Below are 21,444 nucleotides of genomic sequence, written 5' to 3'. Positions count from 1 at the left end.
TTCTATACTCATGAATGAGTTTTATGAGTTTTAAAATCAGTTAGCAACCTTCCCTGACCGAAAAAAACTATCAAAAACCCTCAGCCAACTTTTCAAAAACTTGATTGATTTGAGGTGACAAGACTTTCCAAATGTTGGAACCAAAATAAGAGCAATGGTGTGATATACAGACACGGACCACTGCGATTACCTAAAAACAATGGTGTGATATACAGACACGGACCACTGCGATTACCTAAAAACAATGGTGTGATATACAGACACGGACCACTGCGATTACCTAAAAACAATGGTGTGATATACAGACACGGACCACTGCGATTACCTAAAAACAATGGTGTGATATACAGACACGGACCACTGCGATTACCTAAAAACAATGGTGTGATATACAGACACGGACCACTGCGATTACCTAAAAACAATGGTGTGATATACAGACACGGACCACTGCGATTACCTAAAAACAATGGTGTGATATACAGACACGGACCACTGCGATTACCTAAAAACAATGGTGTGATATACAGACACGGACCACTGCGATTACCTAAAAACAATGGTGTGAGACACAGACACGGACCACTGCGATTACCTAAAAACAATGGTGTGATATACAGACACGGACCACTGCGATTACCTAAAAACAATGGTGTGATATACAGACACGGACCACTGCGATTACCTAAAAACAATGGTGTGATATACAGACACGGACCACTGCGATTACCTAAAAACAATGGTGTGATATACAGACACGGACCACTGCGATTACCTAAAAACAATGGTGTGATATACAGACACGGACCACTGCGATTACCTAAAAACAATGGTGTGATATACAGACACGGACCACTGCGATTACCTAAAAACAATGGTGTGATATACAGACACGGACCACTGCGATTACCTAAAAACAATGGTGTGATATACAGACACGGACCACTGCGATTACCTAAAAACAATGGTGTGATATACAGACACGGACCACTGCGATTACCTAAAAACAATGGTGTGATATACAGACACGGACCACTGCGATTACCTAAAAACAATGGTGTGATATACAGACACGGACCACTGCGATTACCTAAAAACAATGGTGTGATATACAGACACGGACCACTGCGATTACCTAAAAACAATGGTGTGATATACAGACACGGACCACTGCGATTACCTAAAAACAATGGTGTGATATACAGACACGGACCACTGCGATTACCTAAAAACAATGGTGTGATATACAGACACGGGCCACTGCGATTACCTAAAAACAATGGTGTGAGACACAGACACTGACAGAGTGAAACAATTGATACAAAGCGTGGCAATAATCTTAACCAATGTACTTCATGAGTTTGCCTAAAGATAGAACAGTAGGGGCAGCTTATAAAGATAGAAGCTACATAATCACTACAGAGGTTTTATCTGTCTTGCATTTACTTATCTATCTATCTTATGTTATCTATCTATTTTACAATGTGCCCCTCTTAAAATATTGGCTGGATTTATTTTTCAGACACGAGCGCTAATGTTTTTTATGAGCAATTGAAGGTATTTTTCAAGGGCGTGTTGAGTAACACATTACACAGCAAACACTATAAAATGATGTGGGTTGCATGTTTCAGTGATGAGATTTTATTTAAAGATCCTTTGTTCTCGCCGACATCAAGATAAATCTGTTTGTTCTCTCAAGAAAACATTTATGAAGTGTGAACTTCTGAATGGTTTCCAAGTGATTTTTAGGCGTTTCTTTTAATGATTCAGGGGGTGGAGAACACTTTGCTGTTCTTAATCTCATTCTAAACACTTTATCTTCCAGTTGATTGGTTTGGTAAAATAGTCGGACACTTCTGCCCAAATTTCTAGACACATCTGATCAGAATCGTGGAGATTACTCTTGACGATATCATAAACTGCCTTTCAAGAACTTCAAATAATTTGAAAAAACTTTGCTCTGAATTTGTGTCCTTCTCCCCACCCATCCCAGCCCAGTGGATTCCTAATAGCCAAACTTAGTATCACCTTGTGAGACATTACAGTGTCTATTTTAAAAGCGACCCGACATCCGCACCGGGACTTCGCCAAACTTTTACAGGTTCACACATCGCTAATCTCAAAAACGTGGCTAAACGGTCGACCCAAACACTGAGTCATTTTCGTACACGGCGGTGGAATAACGAGCGGCTTCCTGTGTTAGTAGTCTAGACGGGAACTACGCATGGTCAAATGCAAGGTTTGTTCAAGTTGCTCACAAAAAAATGGCCTCCAGAACTTTTGAAAAATTCACTTGCTGAGAAACTTGCTCAAAGTGTAAGCCCCCCCCCCCAGTCCAATATTACATGTTATATTTACTTTGGTCACTAGTTCCAATTTGTTGTTTTACTTCTTAAGTCAACACTTATTAAAGTTCATTTAAGATGGCCTTGTGAGATATCCACTTCAGAAAGGTGTGGGGTATCACAGAGTAGCGTGTTAAACTCTGCCATAATCAAAAAGATTAATTTGTACCTACTATCTTCGATGATAAATTATAGAGTATGATCATTACAGCAAATATCATAAGATAGTTGAACGTGATAGAGATAACTTATGGTCCATAGAGGAATCAAAAGAGGGGGTAGATGAAAAGCCTTATAATAGTACCACAGAGCATAATAGTTTAACCCAGGGGGTGTCTCTGTGTTTTCTGGACACCCTGTTTTTATCTGTCATTTACATGTAAATGTACTGCAAGAAACAATTTTGACACCCAGTTTTTAAGATTAAAGCATATTTTGACACCTTTAAGCAAATCCTAGCCACTGCACCCTGTCCCAAATTCTGTGTGCACAAGAAACTATATCAGCTTTGACTGGTTGAAGATTAGTCTGCCTTTCAGCAGCCTGTATTTGTATTGAAAAGGAAGGAGGCTGGTCCTAGCCGAGACACCTTTCAATTTTGTTACATACCGGCGACCAGCCATGCCAAATGTGACCAGTTTGCCTTGGCACTGCTAAAAATAAATTCTAGTTTGGTCTCCGTTTGAGTTTGACTGTGAATAACCCTCCTGTCGTCAACAGTCCCGATTGTGGTTTATGTTCTGCCCTTGAATGGGGGTGAACTGGCTAAAATAACAAGCTAATGGAGACATATGGGGACACAACGGGATGTATTGTGAGCAATTAAAACAGCAATCAGCATTCATGTATTGTACATGCAAGCACAACCCTTGTTGATAAAATGTTCTTTTAGGTGAACTGCTGGGGCCCCGGAGGGATTTATAAAAAGAGTCTCTGTTTGCACCCATGGTCAAAGCATAGAGCAAGAAAGCCAGCCATGTGACAGTAACAACATGTGGTAGAGATTCCCTTGACGACAGCAAATAGTATATTTATGAATGAATCAAAAACTAATGGCTATTCTACCCAGACATACAAACTAAAAATAAACAAAACATTCAATAAAATCATTTGCCTACCAAAAAAGAGACAGCCTTTATCAATTCAATCCAACATCTGAACCAACTTAATCATGACCTTTTTAAGTTCAACTGTAAATGCCAGAGACTTTACCCTAACCTTGCAACCACCTGAGCCTGACCATCCGAACCAACTAGACATCCTGTCAACCCCAGTTGTCTCTAAATTTGTAGAAATAACTCAACATGTGTTTTGCTAGTAAACATTAATCAGCATGCAATGACTATAGCTCCACAGACAATGGTCACTGCAAGACCCATTTGTCTGGACAGTTCAAGTTGGCCTAGACAGTTTAAGTTGTCCTAGACACTTTTTGATTTAGTAACAATGATACTGAAACGCCAAAGCCTAGACACAAAGCTGTCCTTAAAATGAAAATAGTCTCCATCAGCCAGCCTCATTCTACCCCCCCCCCCCAAGACAAGCCCACACCCACTCTCTCATGGCATGCCATAATCTTTTTTCAATTAGCATCCTTGATGATATGCTCCCAATTTATACAATACCATACTAACCCCCAAAACATGCAGGGGAAAAAACAGTCTGATTACAATAAACCCCTAAGAGCAATTATGGTTCGACTACCAGACTAAAATCCCCATGCCACACATGATGGCAAGGTCATCTATGTGAGCCCGCAGCCAAGCCTCACAAGGGGGAGAGGAGGCGGGGAACATTACCTTGGGTCCAATTCAAACTTAATTCTAACCATGATTTATGAAAAACTATAACATGGCTTTGAATGGGTATCAAATCCCTCTTGTCTTGCAACCAAGAGACATGTGTTGGGAGCCTTGTATGGGTGTTGACATCTACAAGGCAAGGCAAGTTTTCTTACCCACCAACTGTTGCTTATCAGTCAACTTTCGTAGCACATATGACTGGGCTAATCTATCAGCTCTCCAAATCACTTTGCTATCAGGGCATAGAGAATGTGTCATTATTCTCAAGTTACAATTGGAACCAAAAACTGCTTTTGTCCAGTCACAATTCATGTCTTCATTTGTAAGATGACTGGGAATATTGCGAGATGGAAAAGTGGTCACCCCCCCCCCCCCCGACCACCACCATTTAGGTTAGAAACAAACAGCTGTTTGTGCATACAGGCATGGAACAGGTTGTGTTGACAGTTTGCTTAATCATGGACTTTCTGGTACCATTTGAAAGAACCTTGTTCTTGTACACTGCTCTCTAGTAGTAGTTGCAATCCTATGTTAGGACACCCCTTGTGTATTTTCCTATTTCTAACCCTAACCATTATCCAAGTAACCATTAACCCCTAGCATCATCACAAGGGGTTTTCAGAGCATAGGGTTGTCAGGAACATGGGTGTCAAAATATTGGCCAACTCCACAACCACAGCCCAGACTTTGTTCCTCTTTTCCATGAAACAAAAACAAGACAACCAGTGACGACCCTTCACAGCAACGTCTAACTAGAAACTCTTTATTATGTTGTTTGAGAATGTGGTCGATCATAGCAGGGGTTGTAACAATATACATTACAGTGCGGTTACAAACGTGTGGTAGGGGTTCAAAGCCATGATCTGAGCACCAGGCAGAGCACCGGGGAAACTTGGCATGGGTAAATTGTCCCCGAAAGACCCTAACAAAATTTCTGACCTCACATTAAAAAACCGAACCCACCACATAAATTTTGCAATTGGCTGTCATCTGGTTTTCGGTTTACATGCAAACAGAAAACCCCAAGCCCAACAGGTTAAATCATTCCGTGGCCCTTTTTAAGTATCCTGTTTAAGTTCGCAACGGGTACCAATTTAAAGAGAATGTAGTCCATGTGAAGTTAAGGTTCGACCCTTTCTGGGTTTTGTGTATTTATAAATTTGCCATTTGATAGCCCTCTTAGTGCTTCCACCACTTAAGATTTCACTTTTCCTTCCGCTTTTGTTCACAAGTCTCAAGTTCCAATTGGGGGCGACAGGAAGGTTAAACAAATGGCTTTGCTCAATCGAATACACACAGTTTTGGAAGTGAACAAAAAAAGATAGGCTCACATGTCTGTCTACCCCTTTTAGAAAACTTGATTTTCTTCATACGATTAGCATAAGGGTGTATTTTCATGACTAGACCCTCATATATCCAGACAAAATAAGTTGAGCGATTTGACGGTGACAGGATTTAAGTCATGTCTGCTCAATTATAGAGTGTTGGCCATAGCTGCCCTATTGGCACTGACTCACACAAGTCGTGTAAAAAAGAAAAAGAAAATCTGCGGCATCTTGACTTGAGCTGTTAAAAACTCCCTCCCAGTTTTGTACTTCTGCACTAGTTCAACGTGAATCAAGTCAAGTATCTCAACAATGTGGTTTAAAATAATTTGGGGGGGGGGGTGGGAGATGGTAACAAAACCAACAATGTTTTTTTAGTCCTGGGTTTTTTCTTTCTCATTTAATTCCATCATTGAATCTTGATAAGATCCAAAAGCAGAGCCAAGATTCAAACCCATCCACACTTCCAAGAAGAACATCATTAAAAAAAACTATCAAATGCACCTCTCCAACCCCCAACTGTTGCCGACCATTAAGGTTTTCATACCCCACCCTAACTTTGTGAACACAGTTTGCTAACCCCACGTAATTATTTTTCAGATCTATTCCTTTTACTGGGAAGAGAGACCAGAACTTTTAAGAGAGTCCGTTCTGGCTTCACAACTCAATTCATGCGTGAATATTCTCTCTTGTTGGCCCTTAAGAAAATTCCCCCCAAAACACTGAGATGCCCCCATACAATCAAAAACCACCAATGAGGCGATTTGGCGAGAGAAAAGCCCACAGACAGTCAGTAGTTGATTTGTTGGTCCAACAAAAAGAGCTACGCAACACAACTGAAGCCTGATTAAGAATGGAGCATGTGGGGAGACCGACAACTTTTTAAGGAAAAAGCTACGGCCTCCAACAAAATGTCTTTGAAAAGATTGCATGACAATGCGTTTCTTGGAGTCGTCAGCCTCCTGAAGAAATGCTGCAAAGATGAGCTATGGACGAGGACAACAGGGGGGGGGGAAGAGTAAATAGCGACCGCATTCAAGGAGGGGGGTGTGAGTTGGATGATTAAAAGGGAGAGAGTGTGACTCAGTGGACCAAATGGGGGTCTTATGGAGACCTAGGTCCCTTGGGTGTTTTGGGAGGGGCTTTTCAATAAACAAGGGACGAGAGAGTGAAAGTTAGCACTTCTCAAATAAAAAAAATAACCGGCACCGTTTCTATAAATAAATAAATAACATGCAGTTCTATGGTGTGAAGAGCTCCAGACTAGAAAACAATTTAGGAACAAATTACAATCTGCTCACAAAATCCCCAAATGGCTTAGTTGGCAGCGTGCAAACAAAACCAAAAATACAGCTGTGTTCCAAGAATGTCTTCAGCCACTTTCTTAAAAGATATCAGCACCAGATTTGATCTGTCGGCAAAGACTGCTAGCAAATTTATCCACCAAGTTATCAATAGATGAGATGGCCTACAGTTTCGCTACCAAGTTACTTCCGTTAAGTCAACCACTGCAATATCGTGTGCCCAGATTTCAGTAACATGGCAATTAGGGGTATACTTTTTTTTCTTCTTTTTACTCGCAACTACCCTCTACCCTCTTTTTCACCACGACACACTTTTAGTTAGGTTTTCGGGGGGCATTTCTCTGATTTTTAAGGTTTCAATTTGTCATGATTCATATCCAGACTGGAAGAAAACTGCAATTGAATTTCCCCTTCAGTGTCCCACCGGTGACCGCAAAAGCCGACCACTTCATTTGCCCAAATCTTTTTGGGAGGGTAACGGGAAATTATCTATTAACGTTCGCCAAAACTTATCACGATACCGTTGAACTTAGAAGTAGAGCCAGACATATATTGATTTTAATTAAGGAAAGCGATGATTCTGTATGGATAACTGTTTAATTTTTTGCGGGATAGGTAGAATGTGTCACCATTTGCAGGCCTGGCGTTTCATCTTTAAGAGGGCAGGACCATTTCTGTTTTACGAAGGGCACTTCAACTACAAAGTCTGTGTGTGGGAAACTTTTGAAGGAGCACCAAGGCCTAGACCAGGGCAATGAAAGCCATGGCCTCTGTGCAATTGCAGACCTGTTTTTATTTTTTCATTTTCATTTTCTATTTTTCATTTGACTGTAGCTGATGATGTTTTTCTTCATATCCCCACTTGGAAAACTTCAGACTTTACAAAAATACCGAGCAGTGACAAAAATAAACAGATAAAAATAAGACAAGTTTATCAATTCCACATTGTTGTTGTTTTGGCAACATAACACACCCGGCTGAAGTTCTAAATAGTTTGGCTTATTTCCCATCTATTATAGGAAGATCTGAGGTTAATTATAGCTCCCTCCAACATCCCCTGCCCGAAGATGTTTATTGATTTGACAAAGTCTTTTAATTTATCACACCACTGTGCAAGGGTTTGGTTTAGCGTTAAACACTGGACCCCGATCCACTCGAGAGAGACTAGTGGAAAGCCCACTTGAGATTATTCTCTGAAGGAACGATTCTACGCATCACCTCGACACCTCGCTATTGTTCCACCGTCCTGTAATTCCCACCTCTCATAGCGACATCACAAAACAATCCCCTTGGATGAGTAACACCCGACCTTTCTTCGCACCCTTAAAGAATCCCCATATTGTTTTCGGGAACAAAGAGACCACTGTTTGCGAGATCAGGAGTTGAGGAAAGAGGGGTGTGTGAATTGACGATTTTAACAGTTCCCTTTAATGAGTTTCCTTAGAAACAACTGGTTGCTTAGCAATAGTCAAAGTAAAGCTACTTGTTTGCTTTTCTCAGTCTGGAAATAGATATTCCCAGAGGGCACACTTGAAAATGTTGGGTTTTTTTCTTCAAAGAGAAAGATTCACTTAACTGATGAATTAATAGATAAATAAGATGTTCTTGCCAGTTTCCCTTGTGTTACTTCCTCTCAATTCTAATTCAATAAAACAATTTTCGTCCACATCTTGCAATTGTTTTTGTTGGATAGCTGTTCTGGTTTCCGAACAGCAATTTGGCCCATTTCAATAATTGGTTATCTCCTTTTTCCTGAATAGATGTTAACTTTTGTATGGGGGATAGAGAATACAATTTGGTTTTTACCCTCACACTAATGTGTATTAGGCACTATACAGGCCCCTACTTGGTACTTTCTTGAGTTCTGTGAAAAAAAACTTGGGAAAGTACTGAGGATACGTACATTGCTTTATACACATCGATGTAGGGGTAAAAATCCAAACAATACTCATGCTCCTTCTGAACCAAATCCAACCTCTCACACCAAACCTTCAACACAGCAAGTTTCACCAACCCACAACCGCACTGTATACACACAATAATTTCGGACTGACATAAGCAATTTATACCTACTCCACACGCCAAACCACGATCTCTCTCCCACAAACCACTATAACCTCATCCCCACCACCCTGGGAGTCAAACCCAGCACCTTCATCCATTCATATTATCAATTTTAACTTGATTATAAAGACACCCTGGACAGGAGTATGGCGAATATGATAACAGTTGTCTAGAGGAGTGAAGTGTTCCCGCAGAGCTCCAAATTGCTGGATAAATATTTGAAAAAAAAAGAACCTACCTGGATCCTTAACATCGACGAAGAAGATGTCGCTGGTGGCGTTGGTGTTGGGGTTGACCACGTACTGGATGCGCATGTTGTCGACGTCAGCTGTTAAAAATAATAAGAAAATGGCAATGTTAAGTACAAAAAAACTTGAAATAGGCATGAGATTTTTGTAAAGTTTGTGGAAATTCCTGAAAATGTCTACAAGGCCTCAGGGTTCCAGAACCTCTGAAATGTTACAATTCAGGAAGTTTACAGAATCTGTGCATCACAAGAAATACAAATCTCACAACATGAAATTTGGTTTGTCCCTCTCAATATAGTTTGAAGGCTCTCAGACTTTTTAAGAAAAACATGAAATCGAGAGAAAAACCTGAGAAATTCCTACGTCTGATGAAGGAATAGTACTTTATCAAAGAACATGCTAACATTTACCATATAGATGAGATATTGTTAATGTCGGGCCTAATACTTAACGGAGGCAACGAAGGCGATTGCCTCCGTGTCCCCTGGTCATTGCCTTGGTGCCCTTAAAATGCCCTGGTCATTGCCTTGGTGCCCTTGAAATGCTCGAGTAAAAATTTGCAATTTCATCATAGGGTGTCCTTTACCAAGAAGAAAATGCCTTGGTGCCCTTGCCCTTTCAAAAACGAAGCATACAGGCCTCTAATGTTCAAGAAATTTAAAATATTTTAAAACACTTCCAAACAGTTTTAAAGGACAATTGTTCACCACATAGATCATAGAAAGTATTATCATAGCTGGAAATAAAGGCCAACTCAAACAAATATTTTCATGAAATTAAATATAATATTTCCAAAAGATAATCTAGGGGCTTGTTTTTCCAGAAATTAAAAACTCTATCAAGCAAATTACAGTTGGATGTCAATTAATTTACGATATCCTCTGTACATTTGTCCAACACAGTGACCAAAAAATCATTAGCTTCCTTGATGCAGCATAATCCCTATTGACCTGCTCATGTTGTGACATCTTTAATTTCTATGCCAACAAAGATCGCGTTAGAGTAAACAACCATGTCCTACATCACACCTCAATCGATGCCCACTTGTCCGAATTCAATTCATAAGTGGGGGCCTTGTTTAGATCCCCCTTTTGCAACAAGTCTTTTACAGTAACAGCCCAACAGAACACAGATCAATGCTTTAAATGCCGCAAAAATCAATTTAATCTTGGGGTTTCTGAATCCATCGGCAGGATCAACGCCCTGTCAAACACCATTAGTCAGAGTCAACATCTGGACCCGCGCGAAACAAGAAGAACAAGAAGACCGAGGAAAACAAAAAACGCAATCTCGAGAACTCCAAGAGTTCCGAGCAATTTCTGAGATCATTACTCCGGGACAAAAAAAAAAGTCAGCTATATTACGGCAAACAAAATAATTGGTAATTTGTTGTAAAGCCTCCCCTTCAAAGATCTGTTACAGATAAACAGAATTGGTTTTTGTATGATATACAATGAAACATCTGAGGGGTCTTTGCTTGCACTTATATGACCCAACATCCTTCCCACTGGGGTTTGGAGTTTGTGTTTCCCAAACTACTTAATAATAATAAACATCCGTGACTCAATATAAATGTACAACACCAAAGCATAATCAAGAACCAGTACCCCTCAGGATGGTTTGCCGTTGCCTTCATTTGTGGGTTCTTTCTCTATGGTATGAGGGTTTGGTTTTTAAAAGGCAATGGACACATTTGATCATTTTGTCAAATACCAGTATTCTCAATCAGTGTGTATGCATAAAATAACAAGACCGTGACAATTTTTACTCAACTGGTTGTTGAACGAATTTGCAAGAGAATAATGAAAGAAAAACACCCTTGTTGCATTACTTTGTGTGCTTTCAGATGCATAATGAAAGGCTTCAGCTGAAGTCTTTTATTATTTGTTTGAAAAATTACCTGTTTCTCAAAAACGTTACTTCAGAGGGAGCCGTTTCTCACAATGTTTTATACTACCAATAACTCTCCATTGCTTGTTACCAAGTAAGTTTTTATGCCAATTTTTTGGGGGAGTAATTACCATTAGTGTCTAGTGCCTTTATAAGCATAGCTTCAACAGACTGTGTAGTAATATGCCAAAAGTTCTAAAAATAAACCAGTGCTTTGCATACCGCAAACGCAACAGAGTGATGTGCGGTTAAGTTCCCCTCGTCATACGCCTCTGAGCTTAGACTTGTATGAAAGCAAACACTGGGTAAAGAAAAAAAGGTAGGGTCCTTGGAAAGTGCAATAAATCAACAGATTTTGTGACAAGTAGGAGCGGTGCCAGGGTCACTGTTGCTGTCACGCAAGTAGAAGGTTTTTGTGGTCGAGACCATGTACCCAGATCCTCATTCGGGGTAAATGTACCTCCACATTGGGACGGTCCCGGGTAATAGTGACCCTGTTATGGCCACTGGGCGCAGATTCTCTCTGAAGGATGCCTAACTAAGTTCCCCCATGTGGAATGAAAGACTTGCCGTCACGATCTCAATTTCTAATTAACTCTCAATCAAGGAAGAATGTTATATGAACTTGAAAATATTCCCCAAAATATTATTGCTAAATTCGGGCAGGAACCCCCATTGACATCCTTGTTTATTTGGGTCAGGAGAGTTTTCTTTAAAATGTACAATTGTAATAAATGGCTCTCCTTCCCCATACCGACTTCAAAGAGGCCCTTAACAGCCTAAACATATACATGTATCCACCAATCTTTTCCAGAGCGCAAGACCACAAAACAGCTGTGTCAGAGAGAGACACCATTGCCCTTTCATGACACTCTTCCAAGACGAGTTTCACACCATTTCCCCAAACTTTTTGTTCCAATAACAACAACAAGCAAAAGGACCTCTTTGCGGCTGTACAAGGTAAAGTGATGTCTGTGTTGTCTATAATCAACATCTGGGAGTCTGGTGTATAAACAATCATTTCCCCAAAATCTTTTTACAAGCCTCAATGCGCATCCAGCCACTCCAGAAACCAGAGGCTTGATAAACAAGCAGAACCAAGAGAATCCCTAAACAAGAATTCCCAAACATAACATTGTTGATTCAACGCACAGCTCTCACAAAATGTCCTCACATGCTTTCGCACCTTGGGTATCTTCCCAAGTACCCAAAAACCAAACTTATTTTCCTGGATGGACAACTTGTCAACTCCTGTCGATTTGACACACCTGACGACTGACTTCTCGAGGACAGCCCAGCAAGAAGGGGAATATAATCATCCAAATTACCTGCCTTCTCACTCTCAGCCTCTCTTGATTGCGCTGACAAACTCAGAGAGTTCCTTTCACTTCAGAGGCTTCTTTCCCCCCTCTGACCTTCCCCTGCAAATGAGCATACCCCACTCATCTCCCATCATCAACACTCTTTGAGAACCTCAACTGGTATTAAATTGACAAATGTGCCTTGTTGGTCCGAAGGAAGACGCTCCTTTAACGATGGGTGATTTCTCTTTCCCCCTTGATTACATCCACAAGAACCCCGGGTTAATTAACCAGACCGATTTAACAAATGATGCAGACTAACTATACCACAAAGCACTCACACATTAAACACTTCACTTACTAATTGCTTTCGGGTGGCATCGCTTACACAAATGGATGCCTTTCCACACCATTTGGTTACAGACAGCCTACAGACAGTAACCTTACTGTTAATGTATGCTACGTAACAGTGAAGCTTTAGATGCTTGTATAAAAGCAAGTCGAAACAAACTCCTTGATACTTCCAATCTGCCTCTTAACTGCGATATTACCTGAATTACTTTTGACAGTCGGATACAGTGCTATGCCAACCCTAAGTAACATATTATCAACACCACACAAATAACATCATCTTAAAAAAAACAAGTAAAAAGCTAAATGTAAACAGTAAAAATTAATACAGAAAAAGCTCAGTTGTACTATTGTGCTCTTCCAAAAATTGCCAAGTCAGACAGACTTGGCAATTTTTGGAAGAGCACAATAGTACAACTGACAAAGACAACGCTATGATAGGACACCAGTTCGACAATCCAACCCCCCCCCCCCCAACTCCAAAAAAGGTTTTGACCATCCTTGGTTGCCCATCAACCAGATTTCACTTTTCAAAGCATGTCTCCTAAGCCCATGGGACAAGAATAAAAGGCTTTGTTTTCGCCAGGATATGGATGACCAATCCAGCCCACAAAAGAATACAACTCACAAAAAAACCACCATAATTGAAATTCATCACTCAGAGATGACCAAGGCCGGCAATCCACAGAATCTGCTGGAATTAATTTCAAGGTCTGGGAATGAAGAAGAGATTTTACCCACGGACATTTAGACACCCTGACCAACACCAACCAACACCAAGGTTCTGTACAGACGCTTTGATACATCTTGAAGTTATCTAGTATAGATCATTGTTACTTATAGATACTTCATTTCAAAAAGGTAGTGAGTTCTCAGGTGAGGGGAATCTGTTACCATGGTTATCTATTCACTTCTGAGTAAGTGATTTGACGATCAGAATTGTTTAATTGAAACCCAAAGAAAAGAGCTCAAGTGTTTCAAAATTTGTTTACCTGTTTGGTTACCTGTTCATGTTTGTTGTGTTGTCATTTAGCCTTCGAGAAAGACTCTGCTAGGGTCGAAACGTCAGGCCATTAACTATTTTTTTTAATTTGTTTAAGTAACAATTCTTAGTTATATGTGAACTGGGTCAACATTTCTGTCTGGCACGGGATTAAGTCCATGCCCAAAAAAAAAAATAATAATAATAATAATAACAATTATAATAAAGCAAACAAACAGATTATCATGGTCGTGATTTCATGGTTGCAATTTCAAAAGCTCAATAAAGTGTTGCCACTTTGAGGTGTTACAGACGGTGTGAAACGAACCATGTGGTCCTTCAGCAGGCTGTCTCAAGGCTCTGTCAAAATGCTTTATAATTTTGTCTTTCTCTTTTTTTTTCTTTCAAGACTTTTGAGAACTGTAACCAGTTGGGTGAACAATGTAAGAATTACATGAATGGTAAAACCTTTTTTTCGTCACCTCCGCGAATATTTTGGATGACCTACACTTGAATGGACAATCTCAAATGTCGATTTTATAGTCATGAGAAAATCTGTACCTTGAAAAGTCACCTTCAGTACTCAACTCAAGGGTTTCTAAAAATATGTTTTTTTGAAAGCGACTTTTTAATACTTATTTTATCAGTAGAAGAAGGCCATAAAATCAGATCCTCTGCCCAGTAAATTTCTTCTTCTTTTTGATAAACAGAACGATAGAAGCATTTTTTTTCTTTTTATGTTTTTTCCTGGTAGCTCGACCAAATTAGCATTTTGTTTAAAATTATTCTCATGATTAATTGGCAAAGTCTACCATTCGTCCCTTCGTTGACTCTGTTTTGACAGTTATGAATGTGTTTTCCACTCTCCAAAGCCCCAGAAAAATATTTTGCCAGTGGAGTCGACGAGGGGCAAGAGATGGTAGTGAACCGCACATTCTTCCGAAACAGTTCGTTTGCGTCACTTGAGAACTGAGACTATGATTACCAAAGTGTTGGCTCCCGACAAATCACACATTATGAGTTCAGTCAAATGTCATTCAGACAATTTACAGCAATTGTAATCCTCGCTCTTGCAAAGCTTCAAGAGCAGATTCTTTTACCAAACTTCCCCGATGAGTTATTTATACCACATCTCAATCTGACCCAAGGTTTCTACAAATTTATAGGAGTTCAACCTTATTATAATGCATGGTGTTACACACGTATGTCTACGCTCAATTCGTTCCGCTAATTGGCTAGATTTATTAGCCAAATTCCCGGACACCTATTTTCTTTGATAAAAGGCAGTCAGCAGATTGAGACGAGATTAAAAAAAAATCCATGACATTTCAAAACTTGATGATTGGCAGAGGACAGGTTGAGTGGATAACTTAATTCAAAACGACAATCAACCTGTTCCCAAAAAAGTTTTGAAATATGTTGAGCTTTCGCTTTCGTAGACTAAGAAGTCTGATCAAAATTACTTGAGTTACAACAGAAACATGTCACTATTGCAGGAACCTCGAAAGATAATCCATGGACTTGATGGTGTGTCGTCAAATCAAACCAAACACACCTGTAAATTAATCAACTCAACTTCACAATCTCTTGTTGCCAAGTTCAGGCAACAAGTGTCCATAGGTGTGAGGTAATATTGCACCTAATGTACACACCTCCGCACAACAAAACAAGCAAATATTACAACTAAATCGTAGCGAGTCAACAAAAAACACAGTTTATCAGTCACGACACTGTACAGCTGTTTTATGATAACGATCTATCCGACTATTTGTTCGTGTAAAACAAATTGCCTTTTTGAAGCATAACAAGAATATGTAGTCCTGTAGGACAACTGAATGTTACAAATCAGACAAAAGACTGCAATAACTTGTCTATGCTTAGCAATAATTTGTGCTTACAAACTTAATGACATTGGGCCCCAAAATATCATAGAGTACATTACGACAGCAATTCAGATCATACGAACATATTTCTACATCTGTCCGAATTATACATCAAACTATTCCAACCATCACCCTTGAAGACTCCGATCTCAAGGAATCAATCAAGTTGAATTTTAAGCATACATTGTTCATGAGGTCGTGAAGGCCCCTTTCTTCATGCCCCCGAGGATGGGATACCAAGACCAAATTAGGGGCTGGCGCAGGTAGCGCTTAATTTCCTTCAAGAAAGTGAGCCTGCAGAAGTGCTTATGAGACAAGTGCGGGACGATGAAGTGCAAGTCAAACTGGCAAGCATCATAGTTTTCAACCCAAATGTACATGGACAGAATGTCATTGGCCAATATTCTTTATTCAGTAAACCAGTGAGAAAACTACACACCAGGTTTTGCAAAAAGATGAAACATGACTATGCTTTTAGTATGTTTATGTTGAGACACAAGTACCCTTTAACTAGACTAAGAGACATAACTGCATCTGAGACGTTGAAATGCACACAATACCATTGGGACTTTTTTTCTTCATAATTCTACCTCAAGGTCTCGCACCTGGGAAAGTATCAATCGAGAAGTGTTAACCAAACACTGCCAAAGTATTAACACAAACTACACATGTTTTGAAATCCCCTCAGGCCATATGGCCCACCTTTGGACAGACTTCCCTTGAGAAACTGTAATTTTTTTCCAGAGATATGTACGCACGTAATACGCATGGTTCTAATTCTTTGATAATGGTTTCCTAATTGGTTTCTTAATTGAATTACTCCCGTAACACCAGACCTGGACTTTTCTTAATTGGAAAGAGCTGACAGGACGATTGTCCCCGCTGTTGAGAACTTCTCTAAAAGGAGCAGGTTCTTATTTTTCGAGTCAGAGAAGCTGAAAGCTTGGACCAGCTTTTTTTACACCAAACCTCAAAGTAAAATGATCACTATCAAAGTTTTGAAGAATTTCACAGCCATGCAAAGAGCACAAAGCACAATTCACTTTGCAGTACAGAAAAGACAAAAATTCACCAACCCTTCTTTTCCTGAGCCTCAAGGCATGGTGTTAGCCAGAGGAGTGTCTGGGTGTCTTTTGGACACCACCTTTGAAATTTGGTCACCCTGCTTTATCTGTCATTTACATGTAAATGTAGGTGAACAATTTGGACACCCGGTTTCTTTATTTTCAAGCAAATTTTGACACCCTTTTACCAGACCCTGTCTAAAAGCTTGCCTCAGGGTTGTGTTAAACTGAGACAATGTATTACATAAAGAAAAGGCCAGTTGCCCCAAGACAAAAGTTTTATCATCATTTCTGATGTTGTCTGATGATCCAAATCGAGATTTGATGTTTCCCAAAGAGCTATAAATCTCCCCAATCAGAAAGTATCTCTATTATGATGTGTATTTGTACAGCTCAGAGAGGTCTGCTTGATTAATCTTCCCCAGGGCATTGCAGACGTCTGGTAAGAAAACAGCTGTCTTAAACATCGCTTGTTACGATTGGAGCGATGGAGGGAAGGAGTTTATCGAAGGAGTTTACGTGGTAAAGGAGCATCACAAGTTATGTCTGGTATGCAATCCAGATATGAATTCCACATTATGTGATAGACTTGCATAACATAATCTTTCCGGTATAGATGCTAACTACTTTACCTTCCCAGGCAAACGCTACAAGAGAAATTCAGCCACGTTTAAGTTTGTCTGAAGCGTGTAAAGCTAGGGTAGGCTACTCGTATCATAAGAAGTAAAGCACAAATTTTTTGAGAATGTATTTCCCAAAGGCCAACAAAAATACTTTTTAAAATCATAAGCCGCTTTCAAAAAGAATGAACATCCTTCTCTCGGCCAAAATCGACCGACTGTAACTAAGGGCCTGTTTCGAACATGTCCTCTCTCACTTTTTCATTTTTTTTTTCCCAACCCAAGTGCATTCCTCCAGAGAAATGAATTATGGAAAATTTGTGCAACAATCTGCCATGGGCAAGGATTGATTTCAAACGACTTGCTCCAGAAAAGAAGAAAAGATTTCTTTCATGTACACCAGTAACAGTTCATCTCTTAACAGGTACAGAATTGTTCAGTGATGGATTCTGACATTGTTACTCCGCTTCTTGAGGTGTCCAATTTGTGACCTTTTTTTTATCAGAAAGCGTTATTTTAAGCCCACCGCTGGGCATCAGATTTTTGGGGCGAAGAAAGGGGGGGTGGGGGTAAGGTTCTACAGGGTCTACTACTTGAACTGGTTTTTTCCTGTATCCGGTTAAATGTAATTCAAACACCTTGTGGTTTGATCTAGGTCATAAGCTGATACTATCTACCCAAGGGTTAATTGTTTGGAAATTAAGAAAACCACAACTTGGGAAAACTGGGTTTAAAAAAACTGTTTAAGTGCTTCAAAGAAGGAAACAAGTCTGTAAGATTAGAGGAATAATATTTTGGAATTTTTTTTTTAGTCCTGCCAATCCTGTTGTGATGGACACACTTAGATTAGGGGCCCCGCGCACCTGTGGTTTGAATTCATGACCCCCACTCCCCCTCTAGCCTTTGTGATCACAATAATACTTCCTATTATTCTGCCCCTCAAAAGAAATAAAAGTACATGTAACTTAAATGATCGGATTAGTAATTTATGGTCCGGTTGAGTGGGCGAAATTTTAAAAAGGTCTGGGTTGGGCATGCCTCGTACAACAGTCATTATTTATGTACATTTAGTAATGTCTTTTTACATTTATCAAACACCCCATAAAACAGGATATAAAAAAACTGCATCCACAAATCTTCAGAACTTTTCCACCTAACGAAACGGCAATTGTGGAACATTTGTAACTAATTTGACAGATCACTCTGAGGAATATTGTCAACAATCATGATTGAAACCTATTTAGCCAATTACTGATTGTACACTAGTCCACTTCGTATAAAGAGGGTAGAAAGTATCCTTAAAAAGTCTCAGGAGACCTGACCTATTGACCTTAGAAATGTCCAGGCATAAATACTCAAATTATCCCCCATGGTACTACCACTGTGTGTTCGAGGTCAAGCAGAAAACCAAAATTAACCCTGCAATTCATTCACCAGCCAGAGTTTTTTTTTAACTTCCTGCTTATGTTAAGAACTGTTCTGAGAGAATTCATTTTCTTTCTTTTTGGGCTGTGACTTTAAGTTAACTTGTCAGCCATGTTTGTATGTAAATGTTGACCTGCCTGAAAAGTGGCTTTTCAATGCTGGCACGGTTTTTGATAAACCACAGAGAAACAGTGTGAATTTATGGTCAGAAAAAGCCACCAGAACATTGGAAAAAAAATTCAATAAAAAAAGTCTGTGTTTAGTTATCTTCGCAAACTAAACCTTCAATACCTGCATTCAATCACTAGATTCAATCGTGGAGCTATAAAAAAGGACAACACTACAAACTCAGAATTACGTGTGGGAACCAAGGTTCACACTGCCGGTGATAATTTTGACGATATTTATCATGTCTGTGTGTACCTACGATGATAATATGATATGGAGGTAGTAGTGTGTAAGGCTTCCAAAATCTGCACACCACTCCCCGCAAGGACGAACTGAACTGCAGACAGTCTAGTGTGTTTATCTATATTGACCCCTTGAACTCTCCAGATTCACAAGTACCTGCTCTGTAAATTCCCCTGCACACACACACAACGCACAACCACTAGAGCCAACATAAGTATGCCTTGATCAAACAAGTCACCAAACAACTAATCCAAACTATGGAAAAGACAAAAGTTAACTCTAGGAAAATCAGCTATTGTTGATATATTATTCAGTACACAGGATGTGGGTTTGGGGGGGGAGGGGGGGGGGAGGGTGTGATTTCTGATTTGGAGGTTATTTTGTTGGTAACCTAAATAATTCTGCCTGGCCAAGGGGGGCAAACTAGAGGTTGTTGTGAGGACAGCCACCTGAAGTGTTAAAGCACATTCTCAGTAAAATTACATGACACTGTATTCAATTTGTTGTTATCTTTCTGACTTAAATATTAAGTTTGTCGCCATACCTTGGTCTGGCATGTAGCCCCTACATGAATGCATGTTTAGTGTTCTCCATTTACACTGGTCCGCCATATATTGTACGGTCATGGGCAGGTTAGGGTACAACATAACTTGCTAAAAAATAAATATATTTTCTTGTATTTAGTGCTGCACCAGTAGCCTATACTGCCCAACAGTCTGGATTTGAAAACTGTTTTTACATTATTTCAGAACGAGACAAGTCCCCAAATGCTCTGGCGACAATTATTTAGAAATTCTGTTTCAACAATGCACGACAATAGCTACAGTACACGTACATGGTGTGCAAGGACTCTAGTCGGTGCCCACAGTGCCTGCCATTGAAATACTGGGACCCTTTAGGCATTATCTGGGACTAATAAAAAAAAAAGGGTTAATTTTCCGTAGATGTTTCAATAACTTCAGCCTAGGCAGGATGCCAATTTGAAGGTTGGGGACCCAAGGTAGCATGGCCGAGCAGCCTGCTGCGTACATGTGTACTTGTTTCCACTTTCCAAGTCCGGTCTCCTGGCTGAGAAGAGGCTGGGAACAGACCAAAGTGTTTTGCGTACCAGCTGGTTCAGTGGGTGGTAGTGGGATTTTTGTTATATTGGAAAAGTCTCCTCAAAATGAGTACAATAAAGAACACATAAAAAAGAAAAAGATGACTACAGTTGCAAATAATCAAAGTTCAGACATCAAAAATTGGCTTGAAACTCATTTGTTACCACCTTACCACTAGTTTTTTACAAAGCAATGTGCAAAACATGTCCTAGGGGCAAAGCAGCAAAGTATTAAAACCACATAAAAGATGTTGTCTAGCTCAACAAACCATAGCAAACCTGATCATCAAACAAACAAGCCATAGTACAAAAAAGTGTGTCCCCCCCCCAAAAAAAAAATTCATTCTTCCTGACACACTAACAAAATGTGTATCAGTCTTACTCTATGGTATCAGCCACTAGTGGCAATTTTTCAATTCACTAAAAAAGACAGACAGGCCGACTCTGAAGGATACTGGTGGTCACTACTCCACCCATCTTTTAAAGAAAAGAAAAATCCCACCATCCTCTATTCAATCAGTGTGTTTGTAAAGCTCAAAGCCCAAGCTAAGAAAATTATGCAAGTGCTGAAAACCACAAGACATTCTGTGTGCCCCTCTAAGCCCCCGAGAGAGAGGCACACAACTATTGCGAGAGTTAATCCCTCAACTTATTAAAGAAGAAAATTCTGAAAGCATCTTAAGAAGACTTGCCCTGCATATTGATGAAGTTTTAAAGATTATTCACACCAGTTATTCACACCATGCTGAAAGATTGCCTTAAACCAGGTTTTCTATGTCCCTTTTTCTTCTTCTTCTTCTTTTTCTTGTTGAGAGAAAACACCAGCTGTTCTACTTGTGATCGTTAGAATTTCTTTTCAAGCGAACTTCAAGGCATTTTCTAATCAGTAAGTTGACTGTCTTGGGTGCCCTTCTTAAAGATGAAAAAGATGACCTGACAAAGCTTGTAAATTTCAACTGGAGCATTGACTCCGTGAACTATCAGGCCTGTTAATTTTCAAATCTGCAGCTTCACTCTCTCTGAGAAACGACCTTTTATCAAAGGTGCCATTGTACAAAAAATGAAAACTGGTTCTTGCCTCCAGTCTGTAAAGAGCATCCCTTGGTCATAATGAACTAGTGCCCTTGTCTGCAATAGTTGTAATTGGCATTGACTTGATTATTAATTGGTGCAGCCTCTACCATTATGACAATCCAAGCTTTGATTGTTGGCGATGAATGATCAGTCATGTCAACCCAAGGATTATTCCAGCTCAGATATTTCATCGCATGGAAGTTGAGTCATAGCAAGTTCTTGAAGTTCACTGTGGAACTTTTGGGATATGAGGAAC

The 21,444-nt window shown here is 39.8% G+C and overlaps 1 protein-coding gene across 1 annotated transcript in view; it reads right to left on the bottom strand.

The window, feature by feature from the left end:
• LOC117294004 (extracellular matrix protein 3-like) overlaps positions 1-21,444 on the bottom strand; it is a 59,770-nt gene that overhangs the window by 25,887 nt on the left and 12,439 nt on the right. The window contains exon 2 of the mRNA XM_033776520.1: positions 9,079-9,168. Within this exon, the coding sequence (XP_033632411.1) occupies positions 9,079-9,168 (90 nt within the window). The remainder of the gene's footprint in view (positions 1-9,078; positions 9,169-21,444) is intronic.

This window comes from Asterias rubens, chromosome 8 (genome assembly GCF_902459465.1).
Source record: "Asterias rubens chromosome 8, eAstRub1.3, whole genome shotgun sequence".
Lineage (NCBI taxonomy): Eukaryota > Metazoa > Echinodermata > Asteroidea > Forcipulatida > Asteriidae > Asterias > Asterias rubens.
This window is presented reverse-complemented; position numbering and strand designations above follow the sequence as displayed.